At 45.3% G+C, this 16,958-nt stretch overlaps 2 protein-coding genes across 3 annotated transcripts; one reads left to right on the forward strand and one right to left on the reverse strand.

Moving 5' to 3' along the window:
* Window positions 1-960: 960 nt before the first annotated feature.
* Window positions 961-4,170, forward strand: LOC122365177 (ganglioside GM2 activator-like). The gene is made up of 4 exons (XM_043336166.1): window positions 961-1,532; window positions 2,542-2,703; window positions 3,233-3,412; window positions 3,729-4,170. The coding sequence occupies exons 1-4, from the start codon at window positions 1,362-1,364 to the stop codon at window positions 3,882-3,884; spliced, it is 669 nt and encodes a 222-aa protein (XP_043192101.1). The 5' UTR covers window positions 961-1,361; the 3' UTR covers window positions 3,885-4,170.
* Window positions 4,171-5,194: 1,024 nt separating this feature from the next.
* LOC122365178 (transmembrane protein 258-like) lies at window positions 5,195-10,966 on the reverse strand. Of its 2 annotated transcripts, none has more exons than XM_043336167.1 (3): window positions 10,835-10,966; window positions 9,180-9,299; window positions 5,195-5,321 (listed from the first exon to the last, which is right to left on the reverse strand). In XM_043336167.1, the coding sequence occupies exons 1-3, from the start codon at window positions 10,835-10,837 to the stop codon at window positions 5,202-5,204; spliced, it is 243 nt and encodes an 80-aa protein (XP_043192102.1). In that variant the 5' UTR covers window positions 10,838-10,966; the 3' UTR covers window positions 5,195-5,201. The 2 variants fall into 2 exon arrangements, with proteins under 2 accessions (XP_043192102.1, XP_043192103.1); XM_043336168.1 differs by lacking the exon at window positions 10,835-10,966 and adding an exon at window positions 10,815-10,820 and having other exon boundaries at window positions 5,196-5,321.
* Window positions 10,967-16,958: the final 5,992 nt, after the last annotated feature.

Consider the following 16,958-nt stretch of genomic DNA (forward strand, 5'->3'; position numbering starts at 1 on the left):
GTATTCCGCAGTGCGCTGGGATCCACTGCATGAAGACTCGGCGTCCTCCGTCCGTGAGCGCCAGGAGCAGTCGCCATACGGCGGCGCCGAGTGCTGTCGGCTGTCGCCATCAGAAAGAGCGGTAATAGGGCTATCAAATGCGTTTTTCCCCGCAGCGTTCTAGCTCTATTAGTTTCCGAGCTATCAGCTATGCGTAGGTTGCTGCAAATTGTCGAGATTCGACCTGAAAATCGGTGAAATTTGGCCTTCATTGACCTCTGGTGACCTGACCTGACCAAAAAGTGACCGAAGTAATCTTGTCATTATTTTTTACGCTCTTTCGAACGCCACCTTCCCTGCATCGCTACGTGGCTCAGAAGCCGCGTTAGAAGGGGGGGGGGCGGGGTTCCAGGGGCCAGGGGAGTAGAAATCCAGGACCGCCAGCGGGGAGTCTGCAAGCTTTTGGCGACTCCGACTCCGACTCCAGGCAGACATGTCGACTCCGACCGGCTCTGAGTCCGATTCCGCCTCAGACTGGCCGCAGCCCTGCTCTCCACTACAGGATGAGTCCCTCTTTCGTTAAGTTTTCTGTGTGCCTCATCCCCCGATAACACACAACACAAAAACCACAGTTACTGTCAGTGATCACTGGTGCACCTGAGGTGATTAAAACAGACAATGGAGCCTGGAGAGGAGGGAATCATAGAGTCTATCGCTTTACGTAGGCATGTCAGTGTCTAAGCCCATCAATTATTTCTTGTGTTATTGGAAATCATTTGGTGTGCAAAGCTGAAAGCATGACAACATGCGAACTAAGCACGAATAGCACTAACATACCAAAATGATTTATCTTCGCTGTGCATTGTGGGGACACATTGTGGACTGTCCCATGATCGCCGACTTCACCAAGGCTCTACCGGCGTCACGGACCACGGTCAGCCGCCGCCGTCGGGTACGCCGCGGGCGGAGTGGCCGCAGAGACGTCCGGCGGGGCGTCTGGAGGCTGCCACGGGCGATATCCGAGCCCGCGCCGCAAACAGCGCCCAGCGGGGACCGGAACGGACAGAGACCCCACCGCTCAGTGCCGCCGCGTACCGCCGGTAGTCGCAGTGACCGCCGGACGCTGGCTGCTGGAGGTCGCTTCACACGCAGTCCGCTGGTCAGACGAGGGTTGTCAGAGTGACCGACACGCAGCTTGGTGACGTCGTTCCTCGGCGTTCTGCGTCATCAGAAGACGTCGCTAGTGATCTCCGGAGAGCGTCAGCAGGCATCAACGTCATCCGTCATCAGCGTCATTCGTCATTAGCCGTCAGCAGCTCTGTTCTGCTCGCGTCATAGTTTGACAGCACCGCAGCGTCAGCGTCTACCAGACTCGAGCAGCGATGAGACAACTCCATTCAGTCGGCACCATCGTATTGCTGCTGGCCGTGGCAGGTCAGGGGAAGCAGTCCAGCTTCAAACGCACCTACCCAGAGCTGCCCAGTCCTCAGGACAGGCGGATGAACGAACTGCCTCGCACCAGCCTCAGGGAGAAAAGCACCAAACGTATTGAGGTGAGATTGAAACCACACAGAAGACAGGCAATTCAATGATACTAGACCCAGATCAATTCTTACCATGCAATGCCAAGGGTCCAATATGTACGGTTCAAATTTCATTATTAAAATACCGCAATTATTCTTAGGGCTCTGGCCCCACCAGACGCATGCATGTAAAACGAAACCTTATTACATTCCGGAACTGATCATGCCGGATAAGGTTCAAATGAACACACGACCAGCCTACCCGCAAACCGCATGTTATGGTAATACAACTGACTGAATATTATTCAGTCGAAGGAGATTCCGGTCGGGGCCCCGACACATTTATTTACAGTAACGAGCCTTATTCGCCACCGCTTCGCTTCTTGTCCTCGCAGTAGGCGTACGTTCTGTCTGCTGATGGTAAACAGACACGCGATAAGACATTTGTCATAACATTAAACAGACGGAAAGCAGCCGTCGTGGAATTTACAACGCCACGATTGGCGCACTATCAATTATGGCCTCAGTTACACATCTCACAAGCCAGTGCATCTGAAAAGAAATAAATGAAGAGGGCAAATGTTAAGACACAAAAGCGATGACCGTTACACACTGGCGAGGCTGGACACTGGCCAGTGTCCTCTCTAGTCTGCACTCAAAGGCGCATCAAATGTGAAATGTCCGGTCTCCTGTACCGACTAATAAGTGCGACTAGATAACCGGTAAACATCTGTAGCCTGTACTAATTAATTCAGCGACTGACCCCTAACCAGTGCCCATTGAATAGACTAACCCCCCCCCCCTGACCAATGCCCCCCCGTAATCGCTGAAGCCATCCAACTATCCGACTTTAAAAGTTTGAATGGACTCCGCAAACGTTTTCTCACACCGTTGAAGCTTTCATACGTGATACACAAATTTGCCAGCAATCGTATCGTAAGATCGGTTTCCCAGAACATAAGTGGGAAAGTCATTCAAGTCTTGAAACATAGCCTCGAACCCCACAATTTGACGCCTCCCCTCTGTTGTTCGCCCCCAGGCACTGCCGCTACTCAGTGTCAGTTCGGTGAAGAACTGCGGCACAGACCACGACCCCATCCAGCTCAACACACTGACACTGCCCGGCGTCATCGACCTCAAGGCGTCCTTCAACTTCAGCATCGACGCCGAGCTCCACCTGCAGCTGAAGGCCCCGCTGAAGGCAAGGACTCCCCTTCAGTAGCCATCGAACCGCCCCAGTCACCGGCCCGCCCAGACAGTCGCCGAGACCTCAGCCATACCACGGGCTCAGACGAAACCGATACAGCCGGCAGGCTTTGACCGGGAGCTTGATCCATCCCAGGAGTTATGTAAATGCTTTAAGATAAACAGAACATGTGATAAAAGGAAACCGGACCTTAACGAGCTCAGTTTTCCTTTCCGTACCCTATTCAGTAAAATTTGATACGCGGGAGTAAAACATCTAACTTATTGCTTATGAAAGCAAGCATGCATCATTCCGCTCCCTTCTGAACAGTTGCATTCACATTTTGAAGAAATGCTACCGCGGTTTTGCTATGTGGACTGGATGGTTGGTAATGAAATCCGAGCAGCCTCTGTTTGTCTTTGGTAAGCCGATCTCCAATTAATTTACGCACATATATCACTGACAGTCTGAGGCCCAGACGAGGTCCGCCCTCACGACTGTGTGGTGTCTCTGAGGGAGTATTTGACACGCTCTCCTCCGCCAGGTGGCTCTCAAGGTACAGCGCTACTTCCTGCTCTGGTGGGTGACGGTGCCGTGCATTGAGGGCGTGTTCGGCACGTGCACGTTCAACGACCTCTGCAGCCTGCTGCCCGGGCAGGGCAACCACACCTGCCCGCCCGTGTTCACGGATCACGACCTGCCGTGCGGCTGCCCCGCAGGACCGGTGAGTCTCTACCCTTCCCTTTTCCACTCATATCCCTGCCTACTCTGCCCGTCGGTTGCCCACTTGGAACGGCAGATAACGCCTCCTTCTGTCTTTCAGAGCACAAACGGACCTATGGATGTCACATCACTCGTCAGACCGTTGACCGGGGTCCCAGTGTTTTTCATGTTCCCTACAAAGTTATCACGCCTTCTCTAATTTTCCTACGACTTCTTAAAATACAGTCAGCAGTGTGCAGAAGTTGACGTCCATAAATTGGCACGCCCACCGTACATCGGCACCTCAGCTAACACACCCCTCCCCCGTGCGCCCGCAGGGAGATATCAAGGCTGATGACGTGCCCGTGAACCTCGGCTCGGTGAATATTCCCGAGGAGGTGGCCTCCGGCTCCTACCGGCTCAAGACCACCATCACCGACGGCACCACCGAGGAACTGATGGGCTGCTTCGACATCGACCTCAAACTGCACTGACCAGCGCCGCCACTTGCCATGCCAAACGTCACGGACGAGTGGAAGGAAGTGGGAAGGATACGACTGGACTGTATTGCCGAGGTTGCGGATGATCGAAAGTGAAGCATTTTAGCAAATATGTGTTAGCAAATAGTTACTCAGATGTGGATTTTTAGACTTAGCGGACTGTTTTAGAATCTAGGAATTATCGATGTACCTAGTCACCTTCCTTGATATGTGAATGAAATATGATATTCGTGGCTATTTAGATATTACGATAACATGCCAATAAACTGTAGAAAGAAAACTCCAGCCATTTGGAACAAATATGAAATATCACTGGATATCTGCGTCAGCATGCTAAAACCTGGGTAACGATAAGTGAAAACGGGTAAACGCGTCAGTTCAAAAAACAACCTGCTACAGAAGGTGTATGAGCAACTCTGAAAGAATGAATACCGAATCGATATATTTGAGACATAAACCATAGTTTGCAGACATGAAAATCACATGGAATGCCTGACTTGACTTCAGTGTTGCCCCAACAGCAGTTGGCGATGGTGCCAAACAATTCACTTCACACAGGGCGCCGTGTTGATGTGCACTTGAAAAAGAAACCTTTCCACCACCTCAATGCCTGAAAAGAAACAAATATTGTCTTGACTTTCTGAAATTAGTAGTTGCTAGTGCTATTTTGTTATATTTTAATCGATAAACTATACTTCCGTCTTCCAAATTATCTTATTATAACTTATCTCGGATTTCATTGATGACCTATGAGAGAAAGCAATAGGGATTCAATACAAATAGACGGTGCGGTAAAATGACAAATGCGTTCTATTTCAATTCATGACCAACTTGATTCATAATTACTCTTATAAACTTGCTATAAAAACAATTCAATTTTTACGACGAACTATGAATTTTAGCCATCTAAACCACTAAAATCATATTAATGAGCCGCAATAATAACACTAGAAACTCTATTGCTCTTCATGACCAAAGCGCAGCTGTTCTATGTGCTACTCAACTGTACAGCCCCTAGACATATACGTTGATTTTTTTCTATACCGCTCACCTAACATATGTACCGACTGTTTTCTGTAGAACTCACCTACCCCTAGAAATTTATGTCGACTGTTTTCTGTATAACTTACCTGCCGCTAGACGTATATCCCGATTGTTTCTGTGCAACTCACCTACCTACCCCTTGACATATATGTCGATTGTTTTCTGTAGAGCTCACCTACAACTATAAATATATCCCGACTGTTTTTTGTTTAACTCACCTGCCGCTAGAAATATAGACCAACTGTTGTCTGTTTGACTCACCTGCCGCTAGACATATATGCCGACTGTGAGCGCCAGGAACACGGTGCCGGCCCCCATGAAGATGGCGGCCATCACTGCCAGCGCCAGCTCCTTGACCAGCTCCCGGGTCACCTTGGTGCTGGTCACCTGCAGGTCACAAAGGTCAAGGTCATAGCCGCGGACTTTGCTTCCTTTTTCTGTCGCATTATTTACCGCTCTGATATGGAAATTAACTGAAAATTTGATTTCAAACAGGGAAAAGAAGCGTAGAAAACAGCTTCGCCGTCCTTTTCCTATACGCTAGCTGATTGCTTTCGCTAAAATCTCTGCATGTTCCTATTGACAACGAGTGTCATATAAACCATGGATCTGCGAAGATACAAATGGATTGTAGCACTTAACCCGCGCGGGGCTGGGGTCTCCAGCCGAACGCGCGGGGCTGGGGGGGGGGGTAAATTTTACCCCCCCCCCCTGTTATCTCCCGAACTAATGGTCCGATTTGGAAAATTCAAACGCCAATCGAAAGCTCTCATCACGAACTACTAAAAACATGTACTTAATTTAAAGTTTGAGGTCAAGGTCAAGGTCAGGTCAAGGGTACAAATTGCAAGTTTCTACAGTATCGGCCTTGCACCGTAGTTGCCGAAGAATGGAGTCATGGACTGAGACTGATCGCCCAAAACGTGTTCTTAGGCTACCAAGACAATATTCGTTGCATACAATATCATTCAGAGGTCAAGGTCAAGGTCAGGTCAGGTCAGGTCAGGTCACCAAAAAACAAAATATAGAAAAGGGCATGTGCGACACATGTTTTATGGGTCATTTTACTCATAGAATTCAATAGGCACACTCAATAAGTGATATGGACCACCTCTGGATGAATTTCAGGTCGAGGTCAGGTCAAGGTCAGGTCAAGTGAGGTCAAATTTTAAAGTTGGTTGTTAAGGCCTAAAAAGGTGTCTATCTGATGCAGTTTTTCACGACGAATCGAATGGTGCTATTTTTGTTTCCGTACGAGGTCTAGAACTTCCAAAAAAGTCATTTTTCAAAAAATTTGTGTGTCGTGACGTCATAAAATTTTGAATAACTCCCACATTTTTGAACCGCTTCTTCTACAATTTGGTATGTAGGTGCACATAGACCACTTCTCTGACATATATTCCGGTTTTTTCGATAGACTCAAAATTTTGGATTTTATATTGATTTTCCCAAAAAAGTAAGTTTTTTGAAAAAATTTAGGCCAAAATCCAAAATTTTCAAAAAACGAGATAGCCATTTGATAGACAAAGTAAAATTACGTATAATCTTTTTTGTTACGTCTTGATTCCTTTAAAAATGAAGATGTTAGCGGCGTTTGAACTTTTGCCGTTTTTGAGGCGAAAATGGCGAACATGACGTCACTAAAACGTCAATGTCTCAAAAAATTTCCGACGGATTTCGCTCAAATTTTCAGGGAACGTGTCAAATTGATGTAAGAAAAGGTACTGAAAGTTTGGCGGCGCTGCGCGCCGCCGTTTTTGAGATATCGCAAACATTCGCGAGGGGGGGTAAAATTTACCCCCCCCCCCAGCCCCGCGCGGGTTAACAAGTCCTAACACTCAACAGCGACAGAAAAACTCAAATAGAGGCGCAGGTGATAGGTGCATACACTCGGGGATGCTAATAGTGACAGGCAGGAGCTCTTCATCCCAGTGTACACGTTTGGGCTCGAAGTGACTCGGGTGCTGGGTGCAATAATGTGCATGCACTGCATGGTGGTGCCTGGTGGTGCGACCATCAACCAACCCAGGAAGTCTAGCGACTCCGTCATTTGAGGAGCGTTGTGGTGTGCATAATAACAATATCGGTGAATACACTGTAAATCCCAATCGATCTAAAGGCTAACTGCTTTTTCCAATGGGGGACACACACACACAGACGTGCAAAGCAAATAGATAACGCAAGGCGTAAGGCGAATTTCAAACAAAAAATAAATTACGTGAGCGTCACGACTCTTCTTAGGAGAATGGTTTGTGGCTGGACCTGTAACACCCTGCAAAAATGACAGCAGAAAATGGCCAGGAACATTATTGCGACAGAGAACAGTAAGATTATATGGGGAAGTGCAAAATATACAACCAAATCAATACAAGTCAATATAAACAAATGAAGCTGCAAAAATGCAAACAACATGAAACATATAGCAAACCGTTGATGAGAACATGCCCCTAACTTAACCCTCGCATGTGTAGGGGGGGGGGGGGGGTCGGATGGACCCCCCCCCATGGTTTTTCGCGAATAACTCGCGTAAAAAGCGGCCGATCGCGACGAAACTTTCAGTACCCTCGCATTGATCAATTTTACACCTACCCTGAAAATTTCATGACCCTGACCCAAATGACCTTTGACCTGTGACCTCTTTTCCGAGACCATGTTTGGCCGGAATCGCGATTTCGCGTATGTCGGCTCGCACTAGCCGCGTGTTTGCAAGCTTTTCGTGGTTTCAAACGTTCAAACATGTGATTTGATGTTACTCCCGTGTGTGTCAAGGTCACCTGAAGGTCAGGTCAGGTCATTGACCTTTGGTGACCTCGGGTGACCTCGGTTCACTTTTTCGAGTTATACATGTTTCTAGGCTAGTTTTTGGAGCTGAATTCGAATTTAGCAACCATTTGAACATTTACGAAGTAGTTTTGGTGACTTCGTAACATGTTACGAAGCTGTCAGAGGCGGTTGACACGTACTACGAATACCCGTCACGACGCCTACTGGTTGACCTGACCTGACCTGACCTGGTCTAAATGCTTCAAGACATCATCTGTGATCAAAACTAACACGATATTCGTGATCAGCACCCCGAAAAACCCCTTAGCAGCCACACTTTACGACTTTCTAACAGGTCCCGATTTTCCCGACTTTGGGTCATTGACCTGACCTGGAAGGTCAACCAATGACCTAGGACCTTAAAATTGGGTATCATCGGCTTCCTCTCGTCACGGGCAACACGCTCGTTTTTTCTGCGAAGCTCTAGCTCGATCAGGGGCCAAACGGCAAGGGGGGGGGGGTCCAACCGACCCCCCCCCCCCTACACATTAGAAGCTGGCAAACGCCGCACACATGCGAGGGTTAATAAAACATGTGCAATGTGCTTCTACAACAGTAGGTATGCTTTTAACGGCGCTTCGAAAACAAATTGGCGGCGGTACCCCGTGCAACCGTACAATGTCCTACCGTGCACCGCACACCTTACTGCCGTATACCGCACACCGCACTACCGTAAAACGCACTACCGTACAACGTACTACCGTGCACCATAGTACCGGACAGCATGCTTGCGTACACCGTACCGCGGCAAATCGCCCTCATATCCGCACACCGATCTTCCATAAACTGTACTTCCGTACAAACGCCTTACCGTACACAGTACTACATACACCGTACTACCGCACCGCACAAAGCACTATCGTACACACTACACCGCATTACCAAACTCAGTACTAGGTACCGTACTTCGGTACTGCCTTACTACCGGACCACCGTACAACGATACTACCTACTATATATCATGCATACACCATACTAGGGAATGTGCATCACACTTCCTTACGCCATACAGGTACAGCCCACCGCTAAAGTAATGTGCGGTTTTACCAACGGATGGCTTTGACTGGCGATTTTGCAATGCGGAGCGATCGAAAAGAAGAAGTCAATAGATAAAGTTGCAGCTGCAAGGGTGACAATGCACGTAAGCTACATTCAAAGTTTAATGTAGTCTGGCTAATCCTTCCTAAGCTTCAGAAGCAGAACATACCCATGGCTGAAACCGCACATTACTTCTGCTGTGGACTGACCATACACTGTATTCCGAACTACCATATTTTCATACAGTGCTAAATCATAGACCTAATGAATGAAAGTAATTATCCTTCTTAATGTAGCTTTTACTTTGTGTGTAAACAGAGATAAAAACAACATAATGCTATGCAGTTGGAAAGAGCTCCAGCTGCAAGCCACCTTGCTACTCACCTCATACACAAAGAACCAGGCAGTGTAGAAGATGCCTATTCCCAGAAGCAGGGTTGTGAGATGCGGGAAGATGGAGGGGTTCACCGGCGAAACAAAACGGCTCATCTGCTCAATGTCCAGCTGAAACAAAAAAGAACAAAAACTTCAGAATTAAACAGCATCCGAGTGGTCTCTGATACACTTGGGATTGCGGAATGTGTGATACGGGTCTAATGTGCAGCACAACTATGTTCACAAAATCTTGTCTTGTCTAGTCTTGGGGTAGGACACATAGCTTCACAAGGCCAGTCGGTAAAAGTATACATAAGGTCCGAGTGCCTGTTAAAAGATAAAGTTTTCACATTCTTACATTCTTTGACATCCTGAATCCAAAAATGATACTTACATGTACTGGAAACGTGGAAAAAACACCAAATCACCAACCCATTTCACTACAATACCACCCGGCGGCATTAACACGCGACGAATGAAAAACGTGGGCGTTTCTAGCGCTGCCATATTTGGATTGCTGCCATTTCGGGGGAAATTTTGGGAACCGGGGTTTTTGGGTGGGGAAAAAGAAAACGATACAAATGGTGTTATAAAAGTGACGTAATAATTAAAAAAAAACAAGAACCTAACCTAACGTAACGTAACGTAACGTAACGTAACGTAACGTAACGTAACGTAACGTAACGTAACGTAACGTAACGTAACGTAACGTAACGTAACCTAACCTAACCTAACCTAACCTAACCTAACCTACTGATGTTTGCCTACCGGAGATAAGGAAAAAGTTACTTGCAGGAATAGATTGCAGGCAAGAGTAAATCAAATATTTTTAGGTTAAGTGGTCATGCATCAGGCTTCAGGCCTTCGGCCTGAAGCCAGATACATAACCACTTAACCTAAAAATATTTGATTTACTCTTGCCTGTAATCTCTCCTAAGGCATTGCCTTCGGCACTGCGCTGCTTCGCCGCGAGAAATATTATGACGTCATTATTCACAGTTGAATAGCAACTGTGATATATATCATCCTTGATTTACTCGACCTTGGCCAGCTTTGCGTAAGTAATCGCCGTCCGGCACATTGCGCTAGCGTGGAGTGCGGTAGCGGCTTGCGGTAATTGTAAGTATTCCATAGTTGCTTTGATACTTGTTTCCAGAATAAATAACTATCAGATATGAAATCAGGAGGTCAAAATACATCGTATAGTGTGCTTTTCATAATCGGTTCGCCACTCGGACCTCACGTATACTAATACCGGCCAGTCCTCCGTTGTCCATCGCACTAATCATGTTCACAGTGTTCATGTTCACTAATCATGCCGCTTCTAGATCTCATCAATTGCTGGGCCGATTGAGTCCAGATTCGGCACACCACTAATGACCTATTAGAAGGGTGCTTTGAGCAGGCCGGATGGAAGTACCCTCTCACCCTTCCGCACATCCAGGGCTCCATATCTTGCTCCTCGTTCTTCGCCCAAAAGGCGTTTAACTGGCATTTACATAAACAATCTCTAAATTAAGTTATCCAATGGCATGATGTTCTCAAAATGAAAACCACCATACACCTACATAAAGCTTATTTAGTTTACATCAGTTTATAGTAGGCGAGGCAAAATTTAAGCATTAGGCATTCAACGATCCGAACCCTAAGAAAAACATACATACCATGATTCACTCTATTCAGCTCAAGTTCTTCAATTGCAATAAGCAGCAATATTAATAAAATATATGCTCTTCACACTGACACGCGGTGATCGCCCCGTGGCTTCTTGTTTGGTTCCAAAGAATCAACAAAAAATCACACGTAGGCAGCCTGCCGGCTTGGGAAACGATTTTGAGCTACCATCCCACTGCGGCTTTGTGACGTCATATCAATTGTCCAATGAGCTTTTAAAATATTGTATCATAGCACGCCGTTTTATCCTTTGTTTTGGATGATTTTCCTATTTTTTATTTTAATATTTTCATTTGCACCAAAAACAAACTTTTATGAGCAAATATCATACAACTTTCTCCAATTTTTGTTCCAAAATTTGTTTTAATCTTTTGACGTCAATTATTATCTAACTTTATTCTTCTGCATGTGGTTTAAGGATTTGTGTTTTAAATGGCTGAACTTTGGAAAGAGAAATCTATTTTGATGACGATTATTACAATCTATGACCCCAAATTGTATCATTTATTTATTCATTTCATATTTTTGTTGTCATCAATGAATAATTCATGGTCATTTTATACCATACAAAAAAAAAAAACAAATCTCGCATAAAGCTAAAATTAATTCTTGACGCAATCAAATTACAACCCCCAAAAAATTCACATATTGTCTCAAGCGCGCCAATTACGATGACCATGGAAAAGGAATGAAGAATGAATACAACCAAGGCTATATAAGAATACAACGGTATTTATCGCCTTATAAATATTGAAATAGGCGTGGACAGTGATTAGGGTTGACACATGAGGCTTGACTATAGCTAATAAATATAAACATTTAACGTTAGTTAACGTTGGGAGCCAGTCAACCAAGCACCTCACCACCCTAGAGAAAAAACCATTAGAAACCATTAGGATTTTCTAATGGTTTCTAATGGTTTCTAATGGTCTTGAATGGTCTCTAATGGTTTTTGATGGTCTCTAATGGTATTCTAATGGTTTCTGATGGTTTTCTAATGGAAATTGATGGTGCTCTAATGGTCTCTAATGGTGTCCTAATGGTTTCTAATGGTCTCCAATGGTGTTTGATGGTTTCTAATGGAATTTGAGCTGATGGTCTAATGGTTTCTGATGGTTTTCTAATGGAAATTGATGGTGCTCTTATGGTCTCTAATGGTGCCCTAATGGTTTCTAATGGTCTCCAATGGTGCTTGATGGTTTCTAATGGAATTTGATGGTACTCTAATGGTCTCTAATGGTGTCCTAATGGTTTCTTATGGTCTCCAATGGTGTTTGATGGTTTCTAATGGAATTTGATCTGATGGTCTAATGGTCTAATGGTCTCTAATGGTATTGGTATGGTTTCTGATGGTCGCTAATGGTTTCAAATGGTATACTTGGTGGTCTAATGGTTTCCTAATGGTTTTCAATTGTTTTGATTTTGGGCTCCAAACGGGTATTCTTATGGTTTCTGTTGGTGTTCTGATGACATCTTTTCATTTATGATGGTTCAAAATTGTGATGGTCTAATGGTGTTCTAATGGTTTTTAATGGTCCTGTAATGGCTTTTTTATTTATCTTGAATATGTTGTCAAACACTAACTGTGCTTTATTATATAAGGAGTGCTGCATCGACAGCGGTCTGAACGATCGCTTTGAAACTTTCAGAGTTTCAGAGAAAAGTTATGAAAGAACACATTTTTCAGCTTCCTTTTGGAGGCTTCCTTTTACATCATTGACCTATTATTGACCTATTAGTATTTTAGAAGCATTTTCTCCATTATTTTTTTTTCATAACATTTTTCATAAAGATAGCTATTTTAGAATTTTTGCCCTCTGGAGGCTTCATTTAGTTCAGAGCTGAGGGCACATGAAAAAGGGTTAACCCGGCGGCTTCTGGGCCTCTGCGCCACCGCCCACCCGCCGGGCAATGGGGGGGAGGGGGGAGGAAGCATATAGTTGCCCTGTTTCTGCGGCAATATCATCGTAACGCGAAGAGATAGAGAAGCAAAGCCTTGTCGATATACTCAGAAGTTTGCACACATATTCCTGAATAGCTAGCCGAGGTTGTGTCCGAATTTGGTGTGGATACCATTTGAAATGACGTAACAGTGACGTCAAAAGTCCAATTTTAGGTGAGCTTTCTTACGATATGTCCGATATATTAGACTGAATATAACGGACCAAATGACATCCTTTGAATATAGAGGATATCACACAAAACATACGAGGCAACTTTATGCCCTCCCCCCCCCCCCCCCCCCTGTAGCGGCTCGTGGGTTAAAAGAGCCAAGATTACTTTACTACCTACTCGAAAAGAGCTATCGAATCCGTTTTCCTGCGGCGTTGCAGGCTTTATTGGCTCCCGACTCCCGAGTTCTGCTCCGGTTTGCAAAATTTGTTAACCCTCGCCCGCACATGCCATTTTCCCATCCTAGAACGCACATGGGGGGGGTGGTTGCCACCCCCCCCCCCGCGCCATTTCGTTCCTGTTGGAGATAGAGCTTAGCGGTAAAGACCAAAAAGATTCTTTGGGAAGAGACGAATCCAATGATACCCAGTTTTACCTTCTCAGGTCAGTCATTGACCTTCCAGGTCAGGTCAAACTAAAAAATGTTGCTGTTTTGGGTCACCGTTGGATATCAAGTGCGCTGCTTATCATATACCGATGACGATGCCGTTTTCTGGTGCCAGCCCACCTAGAACCTCTTTGTCACTCTATCCGACCAGGTTTTTGCTGCTGAGGTCATTTCAGGTCAAGCTAGGTCAAGGTCAATTATATGTGTTTGTATGTCTGTGTGTGCCTGTGTGTATACTGATGTGTGCACCGATTGTTTATGTGTCCATATTTCATGAAATCATGATCTGAGAAGCTTTTACCAAAAATGCAGTCAAAAAACTTCACAAAAAGTAATTTCCGCTTGCCTAAAACGCAATTATCTTAGATGACCTAGGTTGACCTTGACCTTGACCTTGACATCTGTACATCGTCGAACAACATGTTCCATGATAGGTTGGAGGTAAGACTGGCAAAAAAGGCCGAAATCAAGGTGTCAAAAGCTCACAAGGCCCATAGCCAACGCAAGATGTTGAGAATTGGCCATTTGGGTCATGACATGACCTGAAAAACAAGGTCATATCTCCGAAACCAAAAACCACAGAAACTTGAAATTTTCAGTGGACATCAAGAAAGGATAGAGGAGCAGCTATACGAAAAATCAGCCTTCTAGCTCTAAAAATGTTGAGTGCAGAGCAGAAAGACTACCTGGGGGGGGTGGCAACCACCCCCCCCCATGTGCGGGCGAGGGTTAAGAAATGGCAAAATTTGATCTTCTGATGACCTCTGGTGACCTGACCTTTGACCTAATAGTATTTTAAGATATAACTAGCCTTTTACATCATTGACCTATTATTGACCTATTAGTATTTTAGAAGCATTTTCTCCATTATTTTTTTACGGTTATTCGAATGCCGCATACCGCGTTTTGCGGTAACTTATGCGGTTTTCCTGCCTGGGAGATCATGAAACATCATTGTCAGTAACTCACCAATAAATCACCTGATTCAGAGGAACCAGTGTGTTAAAGAGCACAACTCGCCTAATTCCGAGGATGCTTAAGGAATAATAAAGAATGAATAGCAACAATGGGCAAATCTTTTCAGTTTTATTTACCGCTTGTGAAATTTTTGTTTACAATTCGCATCCTTCTGTGCTGCTTTATATGATAGGTTATCGGTGAAACGGTGTTACCCGAGAAAGATTCCGCTGTTTTTTACCGCCATAAGTGTTATTAATTATGTAGTGCTTTGTAGTTAAAGTGTGTTTACTTTGTGTGCGTGAGAACGTTTGGAGATGCCTCGCCGTGCGGGCCAAGCTCGGGATGCGAACGCCGTTGCCCAGCGCCGTCGCCGTAAACGGCTAGCGCAGACGCGGCGCGAGGCCGAAGCGTTGCGGAACGCTGAGCGTCGCCGTGAGGTCGTAGAGAGACCCGAGAGACCCACCGCCAGCAGGAGAGGAAGCGCCACGAGAACCGAGAGGAGGGGGAAGAGCAGACTGGTCAGTCACCTGCACACATTGGAACCGGATTCAAGGGTGTGAGACGAAGCAAAGGCTCACCCCCCCAAAAAATTGTCATCAGAACTGAAAAGTAAGTAATGTTTAATGTACCTAATATAGGTACATAGTGCATATGTTACAGGCCGTATGAAAATTCACGTGAGGCTTTCAAATTGAAGCTATTTTCACGCAATGTAGGTGCTTGCTTGGGATTATTCATCCAATTTTCAAACAAATCCATTCACTTTCAGCTCAGTTGTGCATCTTGACGTGACCCCATCGTTTTCAGTAACTTTCTCGAGGCGCTCGTGGAATGCCAGCGCGGCTTCCGTGCAGTTGCGCATCTGATCGACGATGATCCCTGGGAAGGCGGCTCTAGCCCGACCTTACAACTCCAGAATGTTCGCTGACTCACGTCACGTATACCTTAGACTCCACAAACCCCTACATGAAAAAGTCACGCGGGGTGAGGTCGGCCGTGCGCGATGGGCTGGGGCAGGGCAGATTCGGCAAAGCAGATTGGGCAAGCGCGGTAACCAGGGTATTGCCGGGGCAGGTTAAGTCAAGTCCGACCTCACCCCTTGTGATTTTTTAATATAGGGGTTTATGAACTCGAAGGTATACGTGACGTGGTCGGCGAGCATTCTGGAGTTGTAACTTGTAAGGTCGGGTTAGATCGCCGCCTTTGCAGGGATCACCGTCGAGATGCGCAGGGAATATACGCTGGCATACCACGAGCGCCTCAAGAAAGTTACTGAAAACGATGGGGTCACGTCGAGATGCACAACTGAGCTGAAAGTGAATGGATTTGTCTGAAAATTGGATGAATATAATCCCAAACATATGCACCTACATTGTGTGAAAATATCTTCCAATTTAATTAAGACTGAAGGAAGTTATTCAAGTTTTAAATCAAGTGTTTTACGTGAGCCACCCTGTGCATTTACCAGTTCTCCTTTTTATCGAAAATTAAAAATTTCAACTTATGATCAAATAATCAAAAGTATAAAAAAGTAAAAAAAAAAAATGTAAAGCTCAACTAACAATTATAGGTAAGACAACCATGTAAAGGTGCACTTTTGTTACAGGTTAACTACGGACACAGATGATGAAGCGAGGGGCAGAAGACACAGGCGGAGCATACACTGAAAGTGATCCCGATTCATAATGAAACAAAATTCCTAGACCTTCATTGGAAAAAAGACAAGGCTCCAAATGTGAAAATATACACGGCTGAAAAAGATCCGTGCCTGTACATATAGTACATGGGACCGAACATGGCGGAAACAAATGAATGCTGGGGACTGTTATGTCATGTATTACCATGTGGAATGTCAATGTTAATAGATCAGATTTGCACCATATGAATGTTTTAACAAGATACCACCAAAAACCATTGTTACCATTGCGACCATTGGTAACCCATAGACTATCAGAAAACATGTCTAATGGTTTCTTATGGCCTAATGGTTTCTTATGGTCTAATGGTTTCTTGTGGTATGGTGATCATACCAAAGAAACCATTAGACCATAAGAAACCATTAGGCCATAAGAAACCATTAGGCCATAAGAAACCATTAGACCATTAGACCACTAGCCCATCAGACCATTAGCCCATTAGACCATCAGACCATTAGACCATCAGACCATTAGCCCATAAGAAACCATTAGACCATTAGACCATTAGCCCATCTGACCATCAGACCATTAGACCACCACAAACCATTAGACCATTAGGGTTTCAATTTCCATATAGACCATTAGACCATTAGACCATTGCTAATGGTTTTTTCTCTAGGGCAGAGACATGATGATCACTTGCAGGATATCCAACTGACTGTGGGAGATGTAATGACTTTGCTCGCAGCCACGGATGGCAACTCAGCTATGGGTCCCGATGGATTACATCCTCTTGTACTCAAGAATTGTGCCGGTGCTTTGGCTAAGCCAATTCATGCTATATACTTTCGTTCATTGAGGGAGGGCCAATTGCCAGAGGCATGGAAACATTCTGTGGTTATTCCAATCTTTAAGAAGGGGTTGCGACTCGATCCACTTAAATACCGCCCCGTGTCC

This window comes from Amphibalanus amphitrite, unplaced genomic scaffold, assembly GCF_019059575.1.
Source record: "Amphibalanus amphitrite isolate SeventyFive unplaced genomic scaffold, NRLGWU_Aamphi_draft 000720F_arrow, whole genome shotgun sequence".
Lineage (NCBI taxonomy): Eukaryota > Metazoa > Arthropoda > Thecostraca > Balanomorpha > Balanidae > Amphibalanus > Amphibalanus amphitrite.